Here is a 24,976-nt window from a genome sequence, read left to right on the forward strand (position 1 = left end):
CCATCCTGAAATTCTGAAATTTATTCCTGTTGTCCCGCTGACAGGTCTGTTTGAGCAGAGGGTGGATCAGTATCTGGAGGAACTGCCAGACACGGAGCAGAGTGGGGTCAACAAGTTCCTTAAAGGCCTTGGTGAGTTCTGCAGCGGACACGCTGTATGTGTGAGGCTGGTCTCAGGTTTCAGGATTTCAAAGGATTTTAAAATTGGGCTCCATAAAGACACATTCTCAGCACTGATTTTTGCTTTTCTGCTTTTCAGTCCTTTAGTCGTCCTTTGTGGTGTGTAAATTTAAATCTTACAGTCCAAGATTCAAGATCACTGGAGATCACGTTATTGATCCCCGCAGAGAAATTATTTTGTCCAAGTCATCATAAAATAAATATCATCGGCTGCATATTTATATACGCTAGATTTTTCAGTGAGTTAGACGGGAGCAAATGATTTGTTTATTTACTGGAAAAACTGTGTTAGACAGGTGAACATTTATCTCAAACTGATATACTAGATATATAATAGATATATTATCGATGTATTTTCAATTTCTGAGTGATTGTTTTTCCATTTTTCAGGAAGTAAAATGAAGTTCCTCCACAAAAAGAACTGAGGTAAAAACTGAAAGCCTGGATGCCTCATGTCTCTGCATCAAGATGTTTTTCCTATTTTTTATTTTTTTTTTAATGAAAACTTGTACATATTATTTCACTGTAAGCTGTGATACTCGTCAGTTTATGTTCATAGTACCTTATGAGATAGCAATAGCAGGACGGTACACAGCGCTAGTGTAACCACTGATGTCCGGGTATGCTTGTGGAGAGCGTTATCAGAGTGTGTGAGTGTGATGTGACTTTATACGGGCATAGATGTACAGTTCATATGTTTTCAGTTTGCATTATTTTACGACTGTGTAGTCCTCTGTTTAAGGAGTGTAAAACCTATTGGAAAATTGTACATGAATCAAGATAATGAAGAAAAGGATTTTTACTCTTCGTGGAGTCTTTTGCAGTCTTTTCTTTAAAAATGGTCATTAAAGTGAAAAGTGAATATCTGAGTGTAAAGTATTAAATTCGTTAACAATATCCATGTTCCATATTTTTGTTGTTAAATGTTGGTTATTCATCACTTGACGCACCTGCATCACAAATTTCCTTTCGCTTTTTAACATTATCTGATGTAACACGGATGCACTCCACAGCTTTTGTTACTTTGTCTTGTCATTTCACAAAAGGAAGGCCCAAATTGTTCACATTTGTGAATATAAATATGTATTTCACATTTTTGCCAGATGATGTGAAATCACCTCTTTCGCACTCACATCCAAACGTCCCAGTGACAGCCTCCCCCAAAGCTGTGTATTCAGAGTAGCTGGTAAGATCCCAAAAGGCACAGTAGTCTAGCACCAGCTACCACATGCTGCTGCTAACCTAATTACGTCTGTGCACATCACTCTGGTGGCTGTCACTGCCATGCTGTTATTAGCTCTACTAACTGAGGGGCTCACTGTTGATTCCAGGTGCCATGTTCCTTTTCCTCTGCTCGTGTCCTTTATAGCAATTAAGAGTGACATTTAATGAGAAGTAATTGTGTTGTGTGTCTAGCATACAGATCCTAAACACCTGCAACTGGTGGTGGAAGAAGTGTCCAGACCATTTATTTAACTTAATGATCGTCTGTCACTGTACAAGTACAATCCTACATTAAAAATCTAGTACAGAGGTAATAACATCAGTATACTTTAAGTAGTAAAATTATTTATTCATAGAATTACACCATGAGAATACATGTAGTAATGAGTTGTGGGGAAACACATATTTGATTTTGTAGTATGTCGTTTTATGAACATAATCCTCATGGTGATGAACATCAACATGCTGCCCCTCTTTCTTTCTTTTATTGTAAATGCAGTAGTGGAGTACAAGCATGAAACAGTAGTAGTAAAGACATATTTCACATTTTTACTATTACACTTGTACTTAGCTACCATCCACCACAACCCCCCCCCCCCCCCCCCCCCCCCCCACCCTTTCATAGAGGCCAAGATAAATTGAACCAGAACATTCCCAGGTTATCACACTTTTTCTTTTTCTTTATGTAAAACTATTCGTGCTGCTTCACAACATTTCATCAGGTAGTGCACGTGTACGCACTTCCTCCTTTGCATATTAAGAATTTACATATCCAAAATGCATTTACGCTGAGTGTGACAAATGTGCCATTGATACTGGTCTACCTGCTGCGTTAAAACTCACACCTTAATGCGTCAATGATTTGAGACCATGAAGGGGACGATTCACCAGAGTAAGTACGGCTTTATTTATTTGCTGCTTTCATTTTTAGTTTTATATGGTTCTTTCCTTAAAGTTACTGATTTCAATTTTAAATGTTTTGGAGTTAAGTATAAATGTACATTTTTGTTTTTCTGTCTCGTCTGGTTTGGGGCAATATTGAAACAAGATTTCTATCATATGTGAAACATTTCAAAGGAATTATGATTCACTCATGTTTGAGATGCTTAACTCAAACATGATAAAGTGCCAAACAGAATGTACAATATTCAGCTGCGCTCTTTGCATTACTGCTCAAATAATGCGTCGGTAACAGTTTGATAATACAGATGTAGACTATAAAATATAAGATTTGAATATCACGCCCATCGCTGTTGTCCTGTGATGGAGGAACTTATATGTCATTATTATTTTATGGCTAACTTCCTATGAATATCTCAACCTTCCCACCAAGAGTCACACTTCAGCTCGGAGAGACGTCAGAAGTATCGCTCGTTCTCATGCGGTATAAAATCTCACGATTAACTACGAGACTTTAAATCTCCAAAATTTTGTCCGGGCCAAAGAGCGACATCCGATGGGGGGATCGACACTCGGAGATGCGCGGGTCAAGGTAATAAAACAAACAAACCCAAACTCTGTCGCTTTGTGCAGCCACACACCGCAGCGCCCGGGATGTGATTGACAGGCCGACAGCAGCAGACTTTGTCGACAGACTGTAGCCTCGTTTCCTCTGGACCGAAAACAACACACACGCGCACTCTCTTGTTTACCTGATCGGATGTTCTGCATGAGCCGTGCGCTTCGCGAGTGGAATTCATTTGCACATAGTCGCAGTTTTCTTATGCTCAGAGCACGAAACTGCCCGTGTGTCGACTTTGTGTTTGCGGGCTGTCCTCTTGGGTTGTGGATTGCACCACGATGCCATGATAGGGGCGTAATCTCATGCGCACTTTCTAAAAAATAATATCACGCTCAGTGATGCGCTGGAGGCTCGGCTGCGGATGCAGAGGCAGGCTGTGGATGCGGGGGCAGGTACTCTGCAGTTTGACTGACTGACACGCTTGTTGTTATTAGTCGAGAGCGCATTAATAAAGTGTTGTCAGGCTGTCAGGCACATGCATGAACAGATGGAACAGGTAGCCAAACGTGTAACATGGCAGAAAGAAAATAAGTGGCATTCCCCAAATCCCATAGCTTTATACTGTGAGCAGTGTACCACAAAGGCATGGTGGTGTAGTGGTGGTATGATCCCATAAATTCAGTGCAATAGTCTTGAAAAATCAGAAATAAATCATAATTATTATTGTAAGGTTAAAGACCCATTTAAACCCACTAAAGGCAGAAAAATATAGCAGGCATTTCATTAAACTTCTTGGGAAGTTTTTCCTCATCTAATTCAACAATCTTGGGATAATCTCGAGTTCTAGCAGCGTTTGGTCTTCTATGAATATTACTTGATCAAGGTACAATGTGTGTTAACGCAGTGAGACGAAGTGGCGGACGGAGTGTCAGATTATTTGATCATGTGCACCTGTTAAAAAACTTTTATGTTGTGCACAGGGGTCACAGCGTTATTTTATTTTACGTTCTATAGAAACCAGTGCAGCCCAACCCAGTGATAAAAAGATAATCTTTCACTGATCCTGCAGCGGAGAAATGTACAGTTTTACAGCAGCGGTAACAGTAATCCTTCCTAACTCAGCTGTAACACAGTAACACTCCCGTTTAATTTAGTATCTCAGTAAATATGAGCTCATTTAATGTAATATTATAACATAACTGTAAAGATATTTAGTCGAAAAAGAATCAGTTTAATCGATTTATGAATCTCACCATAATTGTAGGATGTGCGCCTCCTTAAAGACCCCAGCCTCCTGCATACTGTGCCGCTCAGTCCTAAATTGCAATATGCTCCTTTGTTGATTATTACACAATGCAGTGCACCTGACTTACTGCAGTAAAATATTACAAGTTTTGAAGATTCAATGTTAAGTGTTCCTAGATGTAACATAACTTATGCTATAATGAATGTACTATATATACTAACGTCTATGTTACCATTGAATCAAAAACGTCCTACAGTAATGGAAATGCCTCTCTGCAGCTCTGTGGTGCTCTCATGTGCTCTCATGAACCTCTAGCATTGAGATGGTTAAGACTGATTGACTCACTCGCGTGTTACTTGTCCAAAAGTAAGTTTTAAAAAAAACAACAAAGCATTAAAGTGTCAGAGGTGTTGGTTTGTGTGGTTGGCCAAATATGTACCAGTGACCCCTTTAAAGTAAAAAAAAAAAAGAGGATTAATTTCAGGTTGTTATAGATGAATATCAGTTCAAGCAGCCCAGAGATAAACATGATTTAGAGTGCTGTTTCTTCGTGAAACAACTGAAGCAAGCTGAGTTTTTAATGAAGGAGAACTCCTACGGGGGCATTGTTTTGTTATTTTCTCCTTGGTCTGAAGGTTTTATTTGCATTTAAATAATAGACAAGTAAAGACGTTTCCCTCCTGTCGGTGGATTCCTCTGCAGAATAGAGAGTGGTAGGAAAATTGCGTGATAACTTAAGAGCAGTTAAAGATAATCCTGCTTTGACTGTGACCTCATCACCTCAGTGTTAATAGATGTCACACAGAAGGTGCTTTCAAGGGAGGGATCACAGCACAGGTTTCTATTATTGTCACGTCTCTTGAGGTGGTATGTGTATATAGTGCTATCAAAGCGGCACAGGGAAGGTGGCGGGAGGTTTCGGTGTGAAATATAAATGGCGGGAATGTGCAGAGAAAGCAAGTGCACGGTTTTAAAAATTCCCTCTGAGTGGAAGAGACACAGGGTGCACCACGACTGACTAATTGTGTTTCAAATTGGGTCTTTGAGCACACAATGGGGAATGGGATTTCTCTGAGCTCCCCACTGAAGCACCCAAGGATGAGAAAGTTGTCAAGATTTGTAGGTCAGACTGCAGGGGTTGTTGTTAGGCAGACTTGCTCATAGGTCTAGATGTCACAGTGGTTTAATTCAGGGCTATATTTAATGGCGGCTGTTGGTCTCAAAGTTTCGACTGGTTTCAACTGTAGCCCATTCCACAGTTTCCTTTCTCAGCTTTGATATCATCTTGCAACCAACACGTTTTCTTTCACATTCATCAAGTCAGAGTATATAAATATCCATTCTGTGTGACTTCATTTTCTCTCTTCTCACCGTTTATGAAGTGCATTTATGAAATGTCAAGTTGAAATCTTAATTGATTTCAAATTGTTACGGGGAATTGCAGGAATATTTCCTAGTCCCATTTGGAGCTTTTCAGAGCCTGACCCGGTTTCGGTGTGCTACGTTAGAGTGTGGCCCCTCTGGGACCTGTCCCCTGCTCATGCTGACAAAGGGAAGAAGGCCACAGCTGGCCCATCCTAGCCGAGCCCAACATAGCCTGACACAACCTTAGTTTAACGTCAGCTAATCCGTCCTAACACCGCCTGCTCCAAACTACCAAAAGGTGTTCACACTGTAATTTCTCCCTCCTTCCTCATTGTAGGTCACTTGGTCTTCCTTCCTCCATTTCGAAAAAGGCTTCCGGGGATATTTTGCCCTACAAAAAAAATAATTATGTTATCTCCCTAATTCCCAATTATTATGCACAGGCTTATTTAAGAAAAAGGATTAGATTTTCCCTCCTTTTTGTGGCGGCACCAGCGAGCAGAGAATGAATTTGAACATGACACTCCTCTCCTCCGCTGCAGTGAGGGGTCCTACACTTGGATGAACTGGGGGAGGAGAGAGCACAGTGGGGCTGTCATGTAAGCCGTCTCCTCTGGGCCCACCTCTCAGTGCGTACCGCTTCCTGCCTCAGGTAGAAGCTTCAGTGTTTCTGCTGCTCTCCCTCCTCTCTACTCCCTCCCACTGAGCAGGCAACACATCCCCTCTTAAAGCACCGAAATGGAGAAGGTAAGGTTTCTTTCAGTTTACTAGCTCTAATTCAACGTTATGTCTTTTCTGAAAAAGCGGAAGATTGTTGCTTTTGTTTGCAGATCGTGGCACTATTGGACTATGCTTACGCTTGTCTCTTATCAGAACTTATTTTAGATGTTAGGAAAGCCCCAGCCTTTGCTGTTGGACGAAGTGTTGGGTTTTAAAAGTGGCTTCGATCGCAAATTCATGTGTGCTAGTCCTGAATTGCACTAGACAAATGTCTCAAGAGGGTAAATTGATCTTATTGCTGGTGACACCTTTTGTGTTATGTTGCCAGCTGACACTGTAACCAGAAGGGGAGGCAAGCACAACTCAAACAGCTTCAGATTTTATGTTAAGATATGCCGTTGTGTTTATGTTTAAATCATCTTAGTTCAAATCAGCAGTGATGAACTTCACAGCGTGTGCTCTCTCAGGTTTAGTTTTACAGGGAGTTCACACGTCTCTGAGGCGTTTGCAAGCATGTGAACATGTGACAATTTTCTGAAGTGTGATTTTGCCTAAAGTGAAGCAGCAACACAAATGTTTCTGACATATGCCACCTCATCTTTCGGTCACACGGCCTTGCATGTGTGTGCGTGCGCGTGTGCATTTGTGTGAAAGTTTGCTTATTGTACATTTTAAACAGGAGACGTTCTTCTTTCAGAGCTGCTCACAGTGCACTGAGCCGACACTTGCACAGAGTCTGTGTACACTCTGCAACAAGTGGTTGTGTTGCCGGTGCACAGATGTGCATCAACATCAGAGAGCTCATATGACTTCCCAGTACATCGACTTGCACCAACAACAGAAATCCAGTGCCACCCAGTGTCCTGATCTGCATCAGAGAGGCTCCAGTTCCCTGCCTCCTACTGGACAAGGCAAGATTAGCTTTTACTGTACATCAAGACTTTGATGTCTCCAGTTTCTAAACTAGTATGACAGGTTGTTAGTGGAGTTACATTTGCATGCTTTCTGTTTTCCTTTCTGTTCTGTGGTTGTTATTGTCAGTCCCATTTCTGTAGCAACCTTATAATGAATAATGCATGGCAGAGGTTGATAATATTGTTCTTGGGGATCCGTGTGTTTTATCTCACCTATCTTTAACACTTGGCCCAGATTCTGAGGAGCTTGGATGATTTCATTTTTGCTAATATTAGTGCGCTGCTATTTAAAGCCCCTCAAGTATGCCCGCCGGCTTTGTTGCCAGCTGCTTTTGCAGGTCTACACTGCACAAGTTGTCAGATCATAATGAGTACATCCAAGACAGTTTTATTGTGATGTGGGAGAGTTACTGTTTGGTTTGCTTACTTGTGAGAAAATATGTGTGACTGCTCTGTCAGGCAGGATGTGGTCAGTGAGATCAGGTTGGTGCACATGGGGTGATGCTCAGCTCTCTACCACAGAGATCACTGATGATCTGCAGACAGGAGGGGGTTGACTGGGGTGAGCAGAAAGCAGTGGGGTTCATTAGGCATATCTAGATATTGTTAGATGTTCTGTGGGCCAACTGTTTTTTTTTTTTAGTGATCTATTTAGAAATGTGCGAGAGTCAGCTTTGAGAATGTGTCTGTGTGTGTGTGTGCATGTGTCTGTGTGTGTGTGTGTGTGTGTGTGTGTGTGTGTGTGTGTGTGTGGGTGTGTGTGTGTGTTTGCAACTATCAGCTTGAGTCAATATCACGTGGTAATAAACTTTAACCCATCACCTACTGATGCAACTGCAGCAAGATGCAAAAGTTTAATACTCTATATACCTGCACAATTACAGACAGTGGTTAGTTGTAGTCTGTAGATAGTAAGTCTGGAAACAGGGAAAACTATTTCCTTTGCTCTGCTCAAGGATATCAGCACCCAGAACCTCTAAAGCATAGGTCTACAACAGGGGGTCTGAGACACCTAGGGGGTCCACAGAGCTACTGCAGGGGGGTCGCAAAAAGTTTTGGTTGATTAGACATTTTTCATATATATATATATAAGGTAAATAAATAAAATAAATTTCTTTAAATACACATTAACATGAATCTGCCATATTTTAGTAAAGGGATAAATGGAGGCAGAAGTCAGCACTCATTCAACGATACAGGAGCTGTTGAGACAGCGCATCGTTTCACACAGAGCATGACTCTAACCGAGATGTACACAACAGGCAAAGCCCCAATCGCTGCTGAGCCAATCAGGAGGCCACATATTACACTCAGACTCTGTCGGGTTCCCCACAATTGACTGAGAGCCTATTCAGTTCCCAGGTGAAATGCAGGAGCACGCTGTAGTATTAGCAAGAGAAGCTAACAGTTTAGCTGCAATTAGCCATCTACTGAGGACAAATGGATCGCTTTGTTTTATTTTCTTTATCTTTTAATCGCATATGTACTGTATATATGGATATACAGTCTGGTGCACATTTGAAATGATGATAATAACGTATGCTGAGTTTAATATAGAACACATATAGTAGGTAGGGTGTCCCCATTTAATGTCTCATCAGTTTGGGGGTCCTCAGCGTGAAAAGCGTGGAAGACCCCTGCTCTAAAGCTCCCTCATTAATTTGATACATGAGTAGGTTTAAGTAGTTTTAAAAACCAAAGTACACAAATGGCATGTTGCTTTTTTAAGGAGTGGTTAAGTGCTAGATTGTTTATAGTCTGAAGCTATAATTTCTATAATAAATCAATTCAGCTCTATTTGTCATGTATAAATGTATACGTATATGTGGTGTATGTATGTACTCTTTATTTAGGTGTCTCAGTTTCAAATAATTTCAGTCAGTATGACACTTAGGGGACACCAGTGAAGCTTTTAGACTCATCAGGTGTATTTATTTTCACTTCACACAGTGTGCCTATAAATGAGCAACATAACTGTAAGGCCATTCTTCAAGTGATCTAAAAAATGATGCTTGCTCAGTTAAAGCTTAGTAGACACCGATGTATTGCCGCATGTTTTTGTCTTTTTCTAGTGCATGTATTTTTTTCCCCAGATCCTCTACTCTAGTAATGTAGCCTTCCAGCTCTGGGTTTGAATCGCCTGTTGACTTTTGCCAATGCTCCATACTCTGTCCCCTCTCCCCCCTCTCTGTGTATGTCTTTCAGGCCCAGGGTCGTACCCTTGTTCCTTCCTCATGTGCCACTCTCACAGACAGGAGCCCTTGGAGCTTTTTTGCGAGTCATGTGACCTTCTGTGCTGTAGCAGCTGTCACCTGTCCTCCCACAAAAACCACAGGTCAGTCCTCAGATCACGCAGCACACAAGGACACTGCAGAGAAGGGCTAACCGCAGGTTAAAAACTTCCGGCGAGCATTTTAACTGTCTTGTCACTTTTATCATCTGCATCTGCATACACTACCCTTGGCCAGCATTCATTAGGTATTCATACCCTTTTGTTTTCTGTGATGTTACACTACAGTAGCCGCCTTGAAGGTCACCTGCATAATGTCTTGTCCTCAGGGGAAACAAAATTCTGCTGTACTTTGTGCCCAAAGAATAAATTAGTGAACTCTCTGCCGTTGGACACTGTGGTCTCTCATGTGTTTAGGGTGGTGCAGGTTGGGAAGGCTCTACAGGACCAGCAGTGGCTATTTGAGAGCCTCATGATGCAGGTGGACGACAGGAGGTCTGCAGTGGAGAACAATGCAAAACAGTTACAGGACAGGTTGGTTTCACCTCACTCTGAACGGTGTCTGCCACAACATAATTAAATATTTATGTTTACGTCGTATATAGAAAGCAAATGAATGAATATACACATGAAATGCTGCTTCCCATTGCATTTGTGAGGGACATTTTTGTCTGTCTGTCTGTCTGTCTGTGTAGACTTCATGGAGTAAAGATTGCACACAGGAAGGCAGAGAACCAGATTAAAATGGCAAAGATGATTATGATGAACGAGCTTAACAAACGAGCCAACCTATTAATAGAGCAACTGGAGGTAATTACTTTCTTTCTTTCTTTCTTTCTTTCCTTCTTATCATTTAGCCAGCTGTGAAACTACATGCAAAGAATCCCTAAGTCCCATGATGTAATCAGCCAGGAAAGCCAGGGAACATGATCCCATAATAATGTGCCAAAATTGCTTAAACTAGCATTAACAATTCAGGAAATATATCTGTCCAAAAGAAGAGAAGTTGATTAGCCAACACTGGAGCCACAAATGCTCTCTGTGCATCAGTAATTGCAGTTAATGCATTTCTCTCAGTGCATTTTTTTTTTTTTTTTTTTTGCAGAAGATTTCAGAAGGCTTCCAGCAGCGTCTGGAGGACCAGCTGCAAGGGGCAATTGAGATATGTGGCCAGCTGGACCACATTCAGAAGTTCATCACCTGGGCTACGACCCATCACTGCAGAGGCCCGGTGCTCTTCAGCCGAGCTCTGGTATGCAAACAAGACAGTCACCAGACGTTCACTCTTTTGTTGTCTCTCACACACACACACACACACACACACACACACACACACTGTAAGGGAAGTAATGTATATCTTTTGGGAAGTAGAACAACAAGTGTCATGTCCAATTGTGTATTCTTTGAAAAAGCAGCTCTACCTCATTTTGAAACTGGCCTCAGATTGTAATCATGAAGGTCGTTCAGCCTGTGAAACACGTCTGCAATGTGCTCTGTTCTTATTTAAGAGCATTGTTGAAGTCAGCCTGAGAAAATTGCTGAAGTTGCATCACAGTTTTTTTATTTTTTTATTTTTTTATTTTTTTATTTTCTGCTAAGCCTCAGAAACTACTGAAAGTACTAGGAGCTTGGGAATCGTAGAAGGGGCAAAAATTCAGAATATGTTTGCATCAATCACATTTTCTGTGTCTATTTACACTGACTCTTAAATTAAATGAAAAAAAAAGAAATTAATTTGTGCTGTGCACTCAGAATACATTTGCCATTTTTAGCCTAGATCTAAGTGATACTTCTGGGCGAGGTGTTGATTATTTGTTTACTAGTATTTGATTTGCAGTTGCTAGATTTCAAATATATTTTTGAAGTGATCTTTATCGGCCATTACTATCTTTTGGACACAGACTGCTGCTTGGTCTTTGCAAGCAATAAACACAGTGAGGAAAATAAACTTTATTAACTGGAAGGTACTTTTTTCAGATTTCACTTCAGATGCAGCAGCTGCTTGAGGCGTCACTTCATTCGGAAACTTGGAGTCCTGTGAAGATCAAATTCAACTGGGATGCCAGTTACTGGACAAAGCAGATTTCCTCTTTAGGTAAAATTATGACAAAGCACAATGATTATATAACACTGGAATGTGCATTTGTGAAAATTAACATAGAATCAAGCACATTGTACAGTTAATGATGATAATTGATTTCACCTTTCTTTTCAAAGAGGTACCTGCCTTCTTAAAATATGTTTGTACAAACAAGAACCATTGGCACATGTCCGTTTTATTAGCACCCTATTATTTGTATTGATGGCATAAGATCTCATACAGTGACTCTGTTTTCCTGCAGGTCAGCTGACTGTTGAGGGTGGAAACTGCTCTTATCCCCCGGGGCTGGCCTGCTCCAGTGTTATGAGGCCCCAACCCATCGCCTGCTTGGCTCTGCCGCCTGTGTTTCACAGGGGACGAGAGCCAGGCTGTGGGTACCAGGCCTGCTGTGAACCCCAAATGTGTTGCCTGCATGGCCTTCCCTCTCAGCCAGATCTGCCCGTCCTAGACAAAAGCCAGCTGGAAGCCACACTTTATAACTCCAGCTGTGCTCAGCCTGCGCTTATATCTGCCTCCTTGAACCAGAACCAGCAGCTCCAGAGGTGCTGGGACATGGAAAGTTCCCTGCAATGTCTTCCCCCAGCATCACCTGTCTCAGTCGGACCCATCCAGCTCAACTGCAGCCGAGGATCTGCGTCTCAGCCACAAGCTGCTGACTCCCGGGCCCGCTCCCAGTCTAAATCCTACCGCTCCTACCGGCAACACCAGAGAGAAGTTCTTCCAGACGGCCAGGCTCAGCTAAGTGGAGACCGTGGCCGGCCAGGCCTGTGTCAGGGGAAAATGTTGACCAATGCATCTCTGCAGCTGGAGCTCAGCCGCACAGTCGTGGACCGAGATGTGATGACTGGGGGGAGCTGGGAGGAGAGGTGCAGAGTTGGAGAGACTTGTGGACAAACAGCAGCAGTTGAAAGCAGAGGGTTGCTGGAGCAGGAAAGAAGAAAGCACAACCCTGTCCAACTGCAGCATCAACTTCAAGTTTCAGCAGAGATGAGAAAAGATCAGCAGAGGACCAGACCGCCACTGACGCTCAGAGACCACAGAGGCAGCAGGGTGAGAGTTTAACTTCTAATACTGTTGCATACATCATAGAAGCAAGGGGAAACAGGAAACAACAATAATATGTCAAATAGAATGATATACAGTAGTCAGTGAAATGAATTTCTCAGCACATGTCCACTCAGTATCTATTTTGGATCTTTATGGCATATCACATGTTAATACTGTGGACCCAAAATGAGTACATTTTAGGGACTTTTCATATTTCAAAGCACAGACTAACAACTAAACTTCTCCTACAAGGGCGTTGTGAATTATGCTTATGAAAATGTTCACCTAGTTTATATTCTGTCCGTAAAGAAATGCTGTGAACTCATTATATCTGATTCACACACTATCTTTAAAGCAGTAGAGAATAACGTACGTGCACCGTAACATACAAATACATGTTATTTTGACTAATGAAAAATTAAGGGCAATTCTTACATAAACATACAGCCTGCAAGACATGTTTGATTCAAGGCCACATTGTTAGCAAAATCATTAAATACCGTACTTACAGCTACGAGCTTCTGCTTGAAATAAGGTTGAAATGTCATGCAGTGCAGCGACAGTGTTCATACTGTTTCAAAGTTTGTCTTGAGATCAAAAGAAGATATGCTGTGAGGTTTCATGCACCTCAGTCCTCGGGTTTTCATTTCACATGTGGTTCTGCAAAGTTTCTGCGCACCTCAAATTTGTTTTTAAAACTAACTCACAACTCATCACATGGTAAACCACACTAAGCTGTTTATACACACCTCGCAAAAGCCACAACTGATCGGTCAAGCTCATTTCCTCTGAATACACAGATGTTCAAACACTTCATCAGACGAACTCAAACAAACAAAGGCAGTAAAGTTAGACTCTGAAACAACAAAATGTTTCATACACACTATTAACACTTAGTGTATATTTCTTAAATGCTGACATGGTGAGGAGAGTTTAATTTGTGGCAGTATTCGGTTTTAATTAACATGCGCCGATAACTGAAACTAAAAGTAACACTTTGTCTCACTGCCAGAATGATCACTTCTTGCAGTTGACAACTAGCCGGAAAACAGATGGTACATCAGAAACCTGCTTAAAAAGGAAAGATAATGGGGACGAACAAAGAGCTGCTCTGACAATTAAAGCTATGCCATGCCTCCCAAAATCCACGAGAGTGCTGTTCATCATAATCACACTTGGTTCTTGCAACTGCATAATCACCTCTCTAAAAAATTTCAAGATGCATGATTACAAGCATGTATTTTTACATTTTCAAGTCACAGCATCTGAAACTGATAGAAAACCACTCGGGCCCACTCATGTATCTACTTAACCTGTTATTAATGAGGCACTGAGGGAATAGTGGGTGTTGCTATTCTTAACTTCATCCCAAAAAGACAGATCATATCTGTTTTCCCCTCCTGTTAGAATCCTGCATACAGGATTATAGATCCAGGGGTTGTTTTAATCGCATGACACAGGGAACCTGTGCTCGGTGTCAGCTTGGACTGAATGTACAATGATGTGGTAAAAATGTCGGAAGAACAAAATCATACAATGAGTCAGCTCCTTTACTTACATTAACTATTAAGAAGTTTTAGAAGGTTTATGGGACACTTGCGTCATTTAAACTGTATTATATGTAAGAGAGAGGAGAGCGTGGTAGTATGTTATTTGGGGTTCTGGCTTAATCAAAGGCCCAACCTCAAGCCATGATGTTTTAATTTACATATGATAATTGGTGTGGTAACCAAACCTTTCACTGCCTGTACAATACCACTAATATATGCAGCATGTTTTTAAGGACTGTGTTGAATTACTGCCAGAATAGGCTCTGAGTGATGTTTTTGTTCATTTAGTCTGTGTCCACTGCTCCCATCACGCTTTCGTTCTCTCCTTTCACTTGTTAATGGCGCGAACAGGTGGATCCGTGTACGCGATGCAGCGTGAAACCCTGCTCAGTTACGTTTGTTTATGTCTCTGACAGAGATCCACATCCCTGGAGGTGTCGGTGACAGCGCACAACTGTGTATCTGACATGCCGAGCAGCAGGCTCAGCCCTAGTTCAGCGTGCTCAAGGAGGAAGAGACGCTCCCAGAGCATCCCGACAGAACTGGCAGCCCCATCCACCAGCCATTGCACCGAGAGGCCCACAGGATATACTAACAACCTAGAGGCAGGAGCGGCGAAGAAGGTAACCCTGCATACGAATGTGCATACATGAGCTCCTGGCATTATAAAAAAATATGAAATGACTGTACTGTTATTTCCTGACATACACAGTTCCACGATGAAAATTAGTTTCTCTAATACCAATGTAGAACAGGGCGTGTGGTAACCAAACTGTAGTTTCGACATTATACAGTACTTAGAAAAATGTGTGAAGAGACCTCTGCACATACAGAGCTACTTCCCTATCTCTACATGAGATGCTACAGGCTAACACATCAGCATCTGAACTGTGATCTCCAAACTGTTAATGTTGAATAGTGGTGTCGGTAACACGTGGGTCAGATTTGACAAGGAAGAACAACACAACTGAATGTCACATCGGCACTTTAGTAATTTAAATAGCAGTGCATTGCAGAATTTGTGCAAGACTCTTGTAGACAAAAAGGAATTAGAAAATTAAGAACACATTCCCATTTTTTTCAACCATTTCTTATTTTATACATCTACAAGATCCTTTAAACACATTGTGCGTACAATGAGCACAATGGTAAAGTCATATATACAAAGATGTGGTAGATGTTTGTGACCCATGAAGCGTTCATTTATGTTTACTTTGTTCTCAGTGTGACATCATGGATCCCAGACAGAGGAGAGCTTCAGATGGGGCGCTCTGTGTTGTTAAGGAAACTTTATCTGAAATGGCACCATCCAGAGGACACCTGTCTCCTTTGCTGTCCTATAAGATGGAGCCAGGTGCTGGAAAATACTACAAGATTATTTCCTATTTTCTCAAATAAACAGAATGCAGCATTTCTCAATGCATACCTATCTTTGATTTTTTTTTTTAGATCATCCATTAACTTATGTCAGTGAGATTGATTATGAGGCGAAGGAGAAACATGGGATGGCAGAAAACAGCCACAACAGGTGTGTAACAACTGACATGTCAAACATTTGTCTATGGGCAAAGCATGAAAATAAAGTTTTAATCATACATTCTCTACTTCCATCTCAAGTAACAAACTGAAGGACCCCGAAAGGCCCAGGGTTCCAGTGGTTTGCTTAGAACGTCTCAAAATACTCGTTTCTCAACTCCCACCGCATGGGCGACGACAGAGTGACCCTTTACCTGCCAGTGGAACGGACAAGAGCGAAACTCTCCCTCAGCAGAGAACCTGGCACGGAGTATGTCTTAGTCCTTTTTATTCATTACGGGAAAGGTGATGTTTTATATTACACAGCTTAGGTAAAAATGAATGCCAATGAATTTTGTTAGCACTTTTGGACTAAGCCAGGCTAACAGTTTCCCCCTGTCTTCAGTGTTTGAGGTTAAGCTAAGCTAGCTTTTAGCAGTAACTTTATATTCACCCACAGGTGTAAGAGCGGCATTGATCTTCTCATCAGACTCTCAGAAAGAAAACAAATACCTATATGCAACATTGTGTGTTGTACACAGATCAGGCATAACATTGAAACCACTGACAGGAGAAGTAAATAACATTTAGCATAGCAAGGAACAATTAAAAAAAACATTAAGAACAGCACAAGGTGTTGACCTGGCCTCCAAATTCACTACATCCCAAACTGATCAAATGTCTGTGGGATGATCCACAAAGGCCCCTCCCCTCAACCCATAGGACCCAAAGCCCCCTCACTAACAATATTCTGTTACCAGTCACCATAGGACACCCTCAGAAGATCCATGTCCATTCACGGACGAGTCACAGTTTTAGAGGCACAAGGGAAACCTACACAATATTAGGAAGGTGGTCATAATGTTATGCCAGATCTGTGTATATATACATACTACATATATAATCCCCATGTTCAGCACATAGGAGTAAAGTGCACAGATGTTTACGTGCATAGTTCTAGCTATCTTCTCCAAGCGATGTCTATATGCCTTTTTATAATGTGAATAATAATTCTTTCTCTTCTCAAACACAGGGTGTTGCTGGAAGCTCTGAGACCAGGAGGACCACCCACTCATTCACAGCGCCGACATATGAAGAGCCTCAATCTGGAAATCAGTCTAGCACACACTCAACCAGCAGTGACTTTGACAGGCACGACAACAGAGAGAGATTCAGCTCTCGTAAAGAATCCTCACTGCCCTCCAACGATTCTAAATATGGGCCACAGAGTTACTCTGCTCTGGATCTGGACTCTGACTCTGATCCAAGGTCAATCTCAGAGAATGCAGTTGTTTCTCAGGTTGGTCCCAATCCGCAGCTAGACTCTGATGCAACACCTGATTCTGACCCAAATACACAGTCTTCCTCTGAGGCAGAACTTGAATGTCTGGCTGAGGAGAGCTCAGGGGCTACAGGAGAGATGAGGCTGTGTGGAGATTCTGAGCCCAGTCTCGAATATGAGGCAGACCAAGAATCAGATGCAGGAGCAGGTTCAGAGGATGGCCAAGGAACGGGAGTCGATGCAGAATCGGGTGATGCTGAAACAGGGTCTGACATCCAGCCTGAGTATGATCCCGCTTTTCAGGCTGAGACAGATTCTGAAGCTCTGTCCAATCAGCTTCCAGAGTCTCAGGGGTCTGTGGAGTCGGAGCTCGACCTCGAGTCCGAGGCTGAACTGACAGGTGATGACCCACAACCGCTTCGCTCTGACCTGGAAGAGGATTCCCAGGGTCCCGGTCCTGGTCAGAGACCACTTCTCATTGCAAACCCTGTTGCTCAGAGAGACACAGAGGAAGTCGAGCTGGAGCATGACAGCGCAGAGATGGAGAATGAGGACTTCTGCGCTGTGTGTCTGATTGGTGGAGAGCTGCTGTGCTGTGACCGCTGTCCAAAGGTCTTCCACCTGTCTTGCCACATCCCGCCTCTGCTGAGCTTTCCTTCGTAAGCTTCTTATGTCTTAATTCATGCACTCACCTCCTGTTAAACAGATTATTTAAATTGCTAACCTGAGGCTCTGTCTTATCCTGCTCAGGGGAGATTGGGTGTGCAGCCTGTGCAGAGATGCTGAACAGCCAGAGGTTGAATACAGCTGTGAGAGTGAGAGAACATCTCGGGAACACACATCTGCACAGGGATTGTCCTTATGTGACCAGAGAGTACGTCTTCTCATTAGCACCATTAACAGTAACAACGACTAGTCATTTTGGGATTTCTTTCTGACTTGTGAATCTACAACCTGTCTTGTTTGTTTTGTGAACTGCAGAAATGTGAGCGCCTGACTCTTCTGATCCTCAGTAACATGCTTAGTGCTCCCTTCCATGAGCCTGTCAGTCCACTGGTAAGTGACTGCACTTTTCTAGTATATACACAGTATGATTTATTTTTACTTTACTATAATACCAAACACACTGATTGTTGCCATATGTGTCTGTGTTGGAGACTTCAAGGTTTCCCCATGGTATTTGATGCATTTTCTTCCATTTTTTTCTCCATAATATATTTACAGAACATTTTTTACATATATAATTTAGGGACATTCACTGTTATTATTTAGCAGCTGGAATCAGGGCAGTGTGTATAAAAATGGTTGTATTTCCTGAACCCTTCATCTGATTAGGATGTCACATAAGAATGTTGCTTTAATCCACTGGGAGTGGTCAGAAAGTCCCAAGGGTTCCTTTTATATTTATACTTCAACATATTTATAATGGATAACTAGGATCTGAGATGCGCAATTTGTATTAAGACTATGTTCCCGGCAATTACATAGACGGAGGCACATTTGCCGCACTGACACATAATGGCATTTATGGAACATTTATTTTATGGATTTTGAAGGGGAACGTGCTTTGAGGTAATTAAACTGGAATGAGTTTTAAAGAACTAAAGCTGCAGGTGGACAATACAAAAGCCTTAAATGTCACTGCTTTTTCCTACAGGCGCGCCATTACTACCAGATCATCAAGAGGCCAATGGACCTGTCTGTGATCAGGGCCAAACTCAATAAGGGGCATACCCGACATTATCACTCCCCAGATCAGTTTGTTGCTGATGTCTATCTCATGTTCCGCAACTGTGCAAAGTTCAATTATGTAAGTTAAAAATAAGTGTCTTTGTCTTGCCTCATGATCACCACAAACCTTCATTCAAAGTGTGAATGTAACTGTCATCAGTCAGTACTTGACCTGTATTTTTTCTCTCTAACTACAGCCTGACTCTGAGGTGGCCCAAGCAGGCCGCAGCCTCGAGGCCTTCTTCACCTCCAAGCTGAAAGAAGTTTTCCCAGATTACGTTTTTCCTGTGGTGGAGGCAGACTCTGACAGCGATGAGTACGATGAAGCCTACAGGACCACTGAAAGTGGTTTCCCCTGGCCAGAAAGGAGGGAGCAATGCCACAGGAAGAGGAAGAGGAGACCGTCTCTCAAATCGAGAAGACATCACTTCTAAACAGAGGTGCATGTTTGGTTTGCTACTGTGGTCACAAACCAAACATGTTGGTTTTGTGTGTAATTATACAGTTTTTATTTAGCGGCCCCTGGGAGTGCAGCAGTTTTTCATTTCTGTAATCTAAAAGAGGCCCAACGTTCTCGTTTGCAGCAATATGACAGTGCTGCCATCTGATGGCAGCTGAACATATTGAACTTCAACTAAGAAATATTGGAACAATTATTATCCTGACAAACTGATTCAGGTCATCAGAAGAAGAGCCAGTGTAAAATATAAAATTATTTTAGGTCAATTACTGTATTCTATAAGATTGGAAGAATTTGTTTGTCAGCACAGAGTTTGTTGCATTGCTTCTGCAGCCATCAAACATTTTATACTGTAGTAGAGGGGTAATGATATAATTGTTACTTTTGGCCACTCTTGATTTGCACTGCACTGCTGACTATTTTATGTATTGAAATTCACGCCTTGCATACCCTGAGTCTCATGCTTTCTTGTACTGAGAAGACACTGTAGCTGAATGTTTCTAATCTCACATCTTTATCGTGTAGTACTTTTTTAAGCAAACATATAAACGGTACTTTAATATTGGTAGATATGCCATTATCATCAGTGTTGAACATATTTATACACGTGTAACTGCATAGAGCTTTATTTTACTATATGTGTCATTTTAATTACTAAATGATTGCAGGCAATTATCTTTGGGTTGATTATTGATATAATTACAGTTCTGAGTAGCTTTCTTTGAAAAGCAGTGACGAATCCTTTCGACTTAGTCCAGAATAATACAGGATGTGGGCGATTGTTACTATAACCACTTTTAGGGTGCAACAGTATTATTAGAGGGTTTACCATCCTGACCAATCAGTACGTGAAAATTTCAATTTTACATTTAATATGAATTTAAGTCTGTGTGTACTTTTACGTTTCACCAAAATCTTTTAATATCTAAATATCTCAGGCTTAATAACAGTGTAAGGTATTGATATCATTCAGTATTGGTTATTAATAATGTCCTGTTGTTTGTAGAGCCACACTCTTTAAGGAATCATTTAAACTAACGCTGTAGCTCATTTAGTCTTTTTAAATCTACTTTACTTACTTCCTGCAGCTTGAAATAAACTTAAGTCGACTTTTTCTGTAATTATTGCACACGAGAGTGGATGTACAATATGTATAATGTTAATTGGTTTAATCAGTAGATGTACTAAAACTTCCTACTGTATCAGGGAAGATTGATAAACTATAGTTACTGTCACTGTTTCAGGAGAACGGGTTCGGTTTTGTCACCACCCTCTTTTTTTCTTTTTTCTTTTTTTACTGTAACAGCACGGCAAATGCACACATCAATATCAATATAAATAAATGCATACAAGAGAAAACTAAATTTATTCTTATTTCTTTTGTCCTCCAATGTTATGTTTATGTACTGTATTAAATTCCCACTTCCTTTGTATTATAACCGTTCATAAGTGGGCAGTAGCCAGGTCGAATTCTAAATTCTAAATATTTGAACACAATAATGTAATTTGAATTTATTCCACAAGTTCTTGAGAGCTTTGAGGGGTTGTGAATAAAACGGGAATATTTTGTGATTTCCACCAACTACTCAATGTGTCTGCTCTGATAAAACTCACTGATCATGAAGATGATGGTTTAAATACCCCATGCTAGAATCCTCCCCTGATGTACTTGGCTCTCTGGTTGGTGTACCATTGGAGGCCATTTTGGAAATTGTTACTGAAAGGAGCACAAACGTACTTTGTTGAAAAAGCTCTGTGTACGTACTGTAAAAAGTAACACATTGGATTTTGAGCAAATGAGCACATATAATGTGTTCAGTATTCAAGGATTTTTATTTGTCATTCGCAACCTTACAGAAGCATGATATGGAACGAAATTATGCACTCAGGTCCCGGATTGTTACCCATAGTAACTATAATATAGACACATATAGATACTAGTAAACAGTGACTAAACAAGATGAATTAAATAAGATAAATAAGGTAGAAATGTAAATAAAAATGGCAACAAGTAGCATGAATAACAGTAGTGGAGCAGCATGAATTATTCAAGTTTGTACAGGGAAATGGAAGTGCAAAACAAATTTGTGCGAAGTTGTGCAAATTACACAGCTCCACCAGAATTTAACAGTCTTACAGCTTCGGGGAAGAAGGTGTTTCTCAGTCTGGTGGTCCTGCTCTTTATACTCTGCAGCCTCTTGCCAGAGGGGAGGGGTACAAAGAGTGGGTGGGGTCCTTCGCTCTTCCTAAATCTGGAGGTGTTAATGTCCACAGTTGGTTAATACAATAGCACAATAGGACTGTACTAATAATAGTACAGTCCATTGGTTATGGGCGTAGTACAACTTCATGATGGGTTTATGCAGAAGGGTGAGTTGTTACAATTAGTCAAATTTCCTCATGGTACAGTAACCCCTTGCTTCTATTGTGAGCTTAAGAAGACTCCTGAGAATTACACCATACTGCAGGTAATACCTCCTTTTCATATTTTATGTTGCTGTTTGATTTCACACTTTCAAAAGAGAGGATAGACGGCCAGAAATCCGCCTTTCACAGTAGCCTCTCACATCAGACTGTGACAGACAGTTTTAACACGGCACCTCCAGGAAGACCTCAGGGTAAAAGACTAAAAACTCTTCAAAAGTTTAAAAAGCCGACACAGATGACTCAGTTACTATTCTAAATTGACTGTAGGTGCGCGCGTGTGTATGAATGGATGTTTGTCTATTTGTGTTAGCCCTGTGATAGACTGGCAGCAGGGTGTACCCTGCCTCTGCCGTGACCCTCTAGAGGACAAGCAATTACAGACAATGAATTAATAAATGTTTATTTTCCTGACATTGAAAACCTCTGCCTACAACTGAAAACAAAAAAAAAAAATGTCATAACATCTAATGATAAACCAGCACAGACACAGTATAACCTACCTGCCTGGCCTCAAGACCTCATACCAAGGAGACACTGCTGGTTCCTGCCTTACGTCACACCCAGGAAATTGTTGACAAAAGAATTTAATATTTGAATAAAAAGTTCATTTCCAACTAAAACAGTCATATTTCTATTTCAGGAATTTAATGGGAATAGTTTAAGAGCATTAACAATGATGCATCCTTCTCTCTTCTGGATTTTGCATGTCTGCGTATCTGTTTTAGATTTATTCAGACAATAGGAGGGGTGGTTCCTGAGAGGTAAGTTGATTAGTGGAGATAGAAGAACTTTCAAGACAAGTCTTTGGTAAAATAACCAACTCATTACAAATACTGTGGAAGTTGCTGTTTGAATTCTGTTCATAACTGAAGTGGTCTGTAAAGCTTCTATACTTGCGCTGCCCATTTTTTCCTTGAAGATTTTTTAACTTCACCACTACGGCAATGTGTACACACTTCTGGTCAGGGGGCATCTTGCTATGTTTTATTTGCGAACAAGGTCCGTGACCTTTCAGTCAGCAGACCTGCAGTAAAACATTACATGATAATAAGGAGACACTTCTGTGACCTTTGGCGAATAACAAAAAGGGCAGACATAAAAGCACTATGAGAAAATGAGAGCTGGCCTGTGAAGCAGTCTGTCAAATCAGAGTTTGGGGTCTTTTTGAGCTGCAGGGGGCAGAGGGGGGAGGATAAATCGTGTGCCTCACTGAGGTCAACTGGCATGTTACATTACAAAACATCTGCTGGCATTTTAGTCTCTAGGCAACATGTCTGTGGTGTCACCACGTTCGGAGCATCCTCACTATACTTCCTGACTTTTTTCCCTGTGAAAGACAACCTTTATATTCAGAACTAACACTTCTGTTGAAAAATTGCATGAGATTGCAAAGGAGCCTGTTTTGATGATCACAAGCGATTGCATTATAAGTATATTTGGTCAGTATTTTACTTTTAGACTTGAATATCAAATATAGTAAAAATAAATATTCAGGGATATGGAGATATACACTCCTCTGATGATATTTAGGAACCGTTCCAAAATGTTTTTTTTTCAAGGCATCACACTATTGATTGTTCACTCCGACCGTTTTGGTGTAAATAAATACATAAAGCTTGCATGTAGTGGAGTTTGCACTCCTTTGATGACCAGATCATTTTAAATGTTACCAAACTAGGATTTATTTTGAATGTATCATTAATATTTTATATTACCCTGTGTTGTAGCTTGTAGGTGAGAAATCTTAAAGGTTTACTAATATGGTAGCAGAATATGTTTACAGTGATTGTGCATAAATGTCCTTCTTTGTGCCTCTGCTGCACACTTACCTATTTTCTCTGTTATCACCACCCTTGTTTTTTTTTTCGTCAAATGTTTTCAAACATATTTCTCTGTGCCTCACACTGGTTTCTGCAGTTGGAGATGAAGTATCCTGTGTTTTAAAACTCTCATAGCTTGAGATCACCTGGTGTGTTTGATCTGCACATCCACCTTTGCTGTGTCACAGTGGAAGTAGCAGGTGGATCCTGGAGGACCCTGTGAACCGGGCAGATGGATTGATGGTGGTGTACAGCATCAGTGATTGAATTTCCTTCTTCCATGCCAAAAGTGTCTCATGGCAGATCAAAGATGACCAGGAGGAAAGCAGTATGGGGTGAGTGACCATGGTCAGCTGGTAATGAGGCTGTGGGATTTACTCTTATGATCTAATGAGCCTCATTCCCCACATGAATGGATGAAGGTCAAGCCGAAATAGGATCAATGCACTATGCTGCGACTTATAGACTAGATGTACATGATGTACAAAGTACAGTTTCATTGTGTAGTGAAGCAGAGCAAATGAACTGGCACACACTGCCATGAGGACATTTAGGTTCGACTCTGTATCAGAAACCTCAGCACTCCTCCAACTTAATTAATTGAATGAATCAGCTTTATATCTTGATGGTGTTAATTGAAAGTGAATAAAATATACATACAGACTTTTATTTAATTAAACCTTTTGTAAGTACAGTACAGTGGAAGAATGTATTATAAGTATGTACAATGGTAAACACAACAACTATTTTAAGAGCCATATTAAGTAAATAACATTGACAAAGAACATTGTGCTTTTGTGAACAGAGAGTCCTAAGCCTTTTAAATTATTTTTGAAGTTGTAAGGCTTCTGTCTTGTTGTTTAGGTCAGGTTATGGTTGGATATCATAATTATTATCTGGACTACCTCTAGGCCCTGCTTCCCTGCTGTTCATTTAATCTTTTTAGTGGGTAACAAGCAGGTCCTGTGTGAGGGACGACACTTGGCTGAGGAGGAGTGCTGCCAGTATCTGCAGCAGAGGAATATTAGGAGACATCCAACCTCTTCACAAAGCTCATTCATCATGTGATGGATAACCTTAAGCACTGCAGGCCGCAGACGATACAGTGGCTCCAAGTCCACGGCCAAAGCCATCAATAATATCTTTGGTAAAAGGCGGAAGTCTGTCTGATGGAGGAAATCAGTGGTTAGCAATTATAATTCATGTATCTCAACTCACTGTTTGTTTATCCGAAGGCAAAACAAATATAATAACAAATAAATAACAAATATAATTTGCTATGTTACCACAAGACAACCGGCAAATGGAGTCAAATGTTAAAGCTTTCACGACTGTTACTGTATTTTTCTAATAGGATGCATTATTTCCTGTATCACTCAAACCATGTATATGGGTTAATTTGATTAAAGATTAGATTTTGCTGTACATTCTGTTTTACAGCAGTCTTTGTGTGATGTTAGGAGGTTTGTAACAGCTGTTTTATTTAAACACACAATGAAACAATAGTTTTTATCTTTTTCCTGTGACCCGTGGTAATGGTAGATGCACTTGCTAAATCCATTGTGTCAATTGCAGTATTATTATTTTACAGCACTTACAACATTCTCACATGTAAATAATTTTCCACTTTGCATTAAAAGTTGAATTACAGTAAGAAATATGCGTTTATTTCTTACTGTAAAGAAAATGGGGAAGCTACATCT

At 40.9% G+C, this 24,976-nt stretch overlaps 3 protein-coding genes across 5 annotated transcripts in view; all 3 read left to right on the forward strand.

Moving 5' to 3' along the window:
* Positions 1-1,076, forward strand: part of dennd2b (DENN domain containing 2B) — a 42,778-nt gene extending 41,702 nt beyond the window's left edge. For both annotated transcript variants that reach the window (XM_047580696.1, XM_047580695.1), the window contains exons 19-20: positions 45-131; positions 570-1,076. In XM_047580696.1, coding sequence (XP_047436652.1) covers positions 45-131; positions 570-604 — 122 coding nt within the window. In that variant the 3' untranslated portion in view covers positions 605-1,076. The remainder of the gene's footprint in view (positions 1-44; positions 132-569) is intronic.
* A 1,715-nt stretch (positions 1,077-2,791) lies between these two features.
* On the forward strand, positions 2,792-20,390 carry trim66 (tripartite motif containing 66). Of its 2 annotated transcripts, none has more exons than XM_047581549.1 (18): positions 2,792-2,895; positions 6,019-6,223; positions 6,876-7,107; positions 9,316-9,445; positions 9,758-9,874; positions 10,036-10,150; positions 10,446-10,592; positions 11,318-11,435; positions 11,683-12,491; positions 14,455-14,661; positions 15,263-15,392; positions 15,488-15,566; positions 15,656-15,824; positions 16,587-17,494; positions 17,586-17,709; positions 17,817-17,891; positions 18,493-18,645; positions 18,764-20,390. In XM_047581549.1, the coding sequence occupies exons 2-18, from the start codon at positions 6,215-6,217 to the stop codon at positions 18,998-19,000; spliced, it is 3,759 nt and encodes a 1,252-aa protein (XP_047437505.1). In that variant the 5' UTR covers positions 2,792-2,895; positions 6,019-6,214; the 3' UTR covers positions 19,001-20,390. The 2 variants fall into 2 exon arrangements, with proteins under 2 accessions (XP_047437505.1, XP_047437506.1); XM_047581550.1 differs by having other exon boundaries at positions 6,894-7,107.
* A 2,986-nt stretch (positions 20,391-23,376) lies between these two features.
* rerglb (RERG/RAS-like b) lies at positions 23,377-24,443 on the forward strand. Its single transcript, XM_047580725.1, is given in 3 exon segments — positions 23,377-23,381; positions 23,462-23,608; positions 24,356-24,443. Coding segments are annotated over 3 exon segments (240 nt in total).
* Positions 24,444-24,976: the final 533 nt, after the last annotated feature.

The sequence above is a fragment of the Mugil cephalus genome, chromosome 3 (genome assembly GCF_022458985.1).
Source record: "Mugil cephalus isolate CIBA_MC_2020 chromosome 3, CIBA_Mcephalus_1.1, whole genome shotgun sequence".
In the NCBI taxonomy this organism is placed as follows: Eukaryota; Metazoa; Chordata; class Actinopteri; order Mugiliformes; family Mugilidae; genus Mugil; species Mugil cephalus.

Bases quoted from the DNA above. Each gene is read 5' to 3' on its own strand.
- trim66 (XM_047581549.1), top strand. The intron at 7,108-9,315 runs GCAAGATTAGCT...TATGTCTTTCAG, and splicing joins CCTGCCTCCTACTGGACAAG to GCCCAGGGTCGTACCCTTGT. The intron at 17,710-17,816 runs GTACGTCTTCTC...TGTGAACTGCAG, and splicing joins TGTCCTTATGTGACCAGAGA to AAATGTGAGCGCCTGACTCT.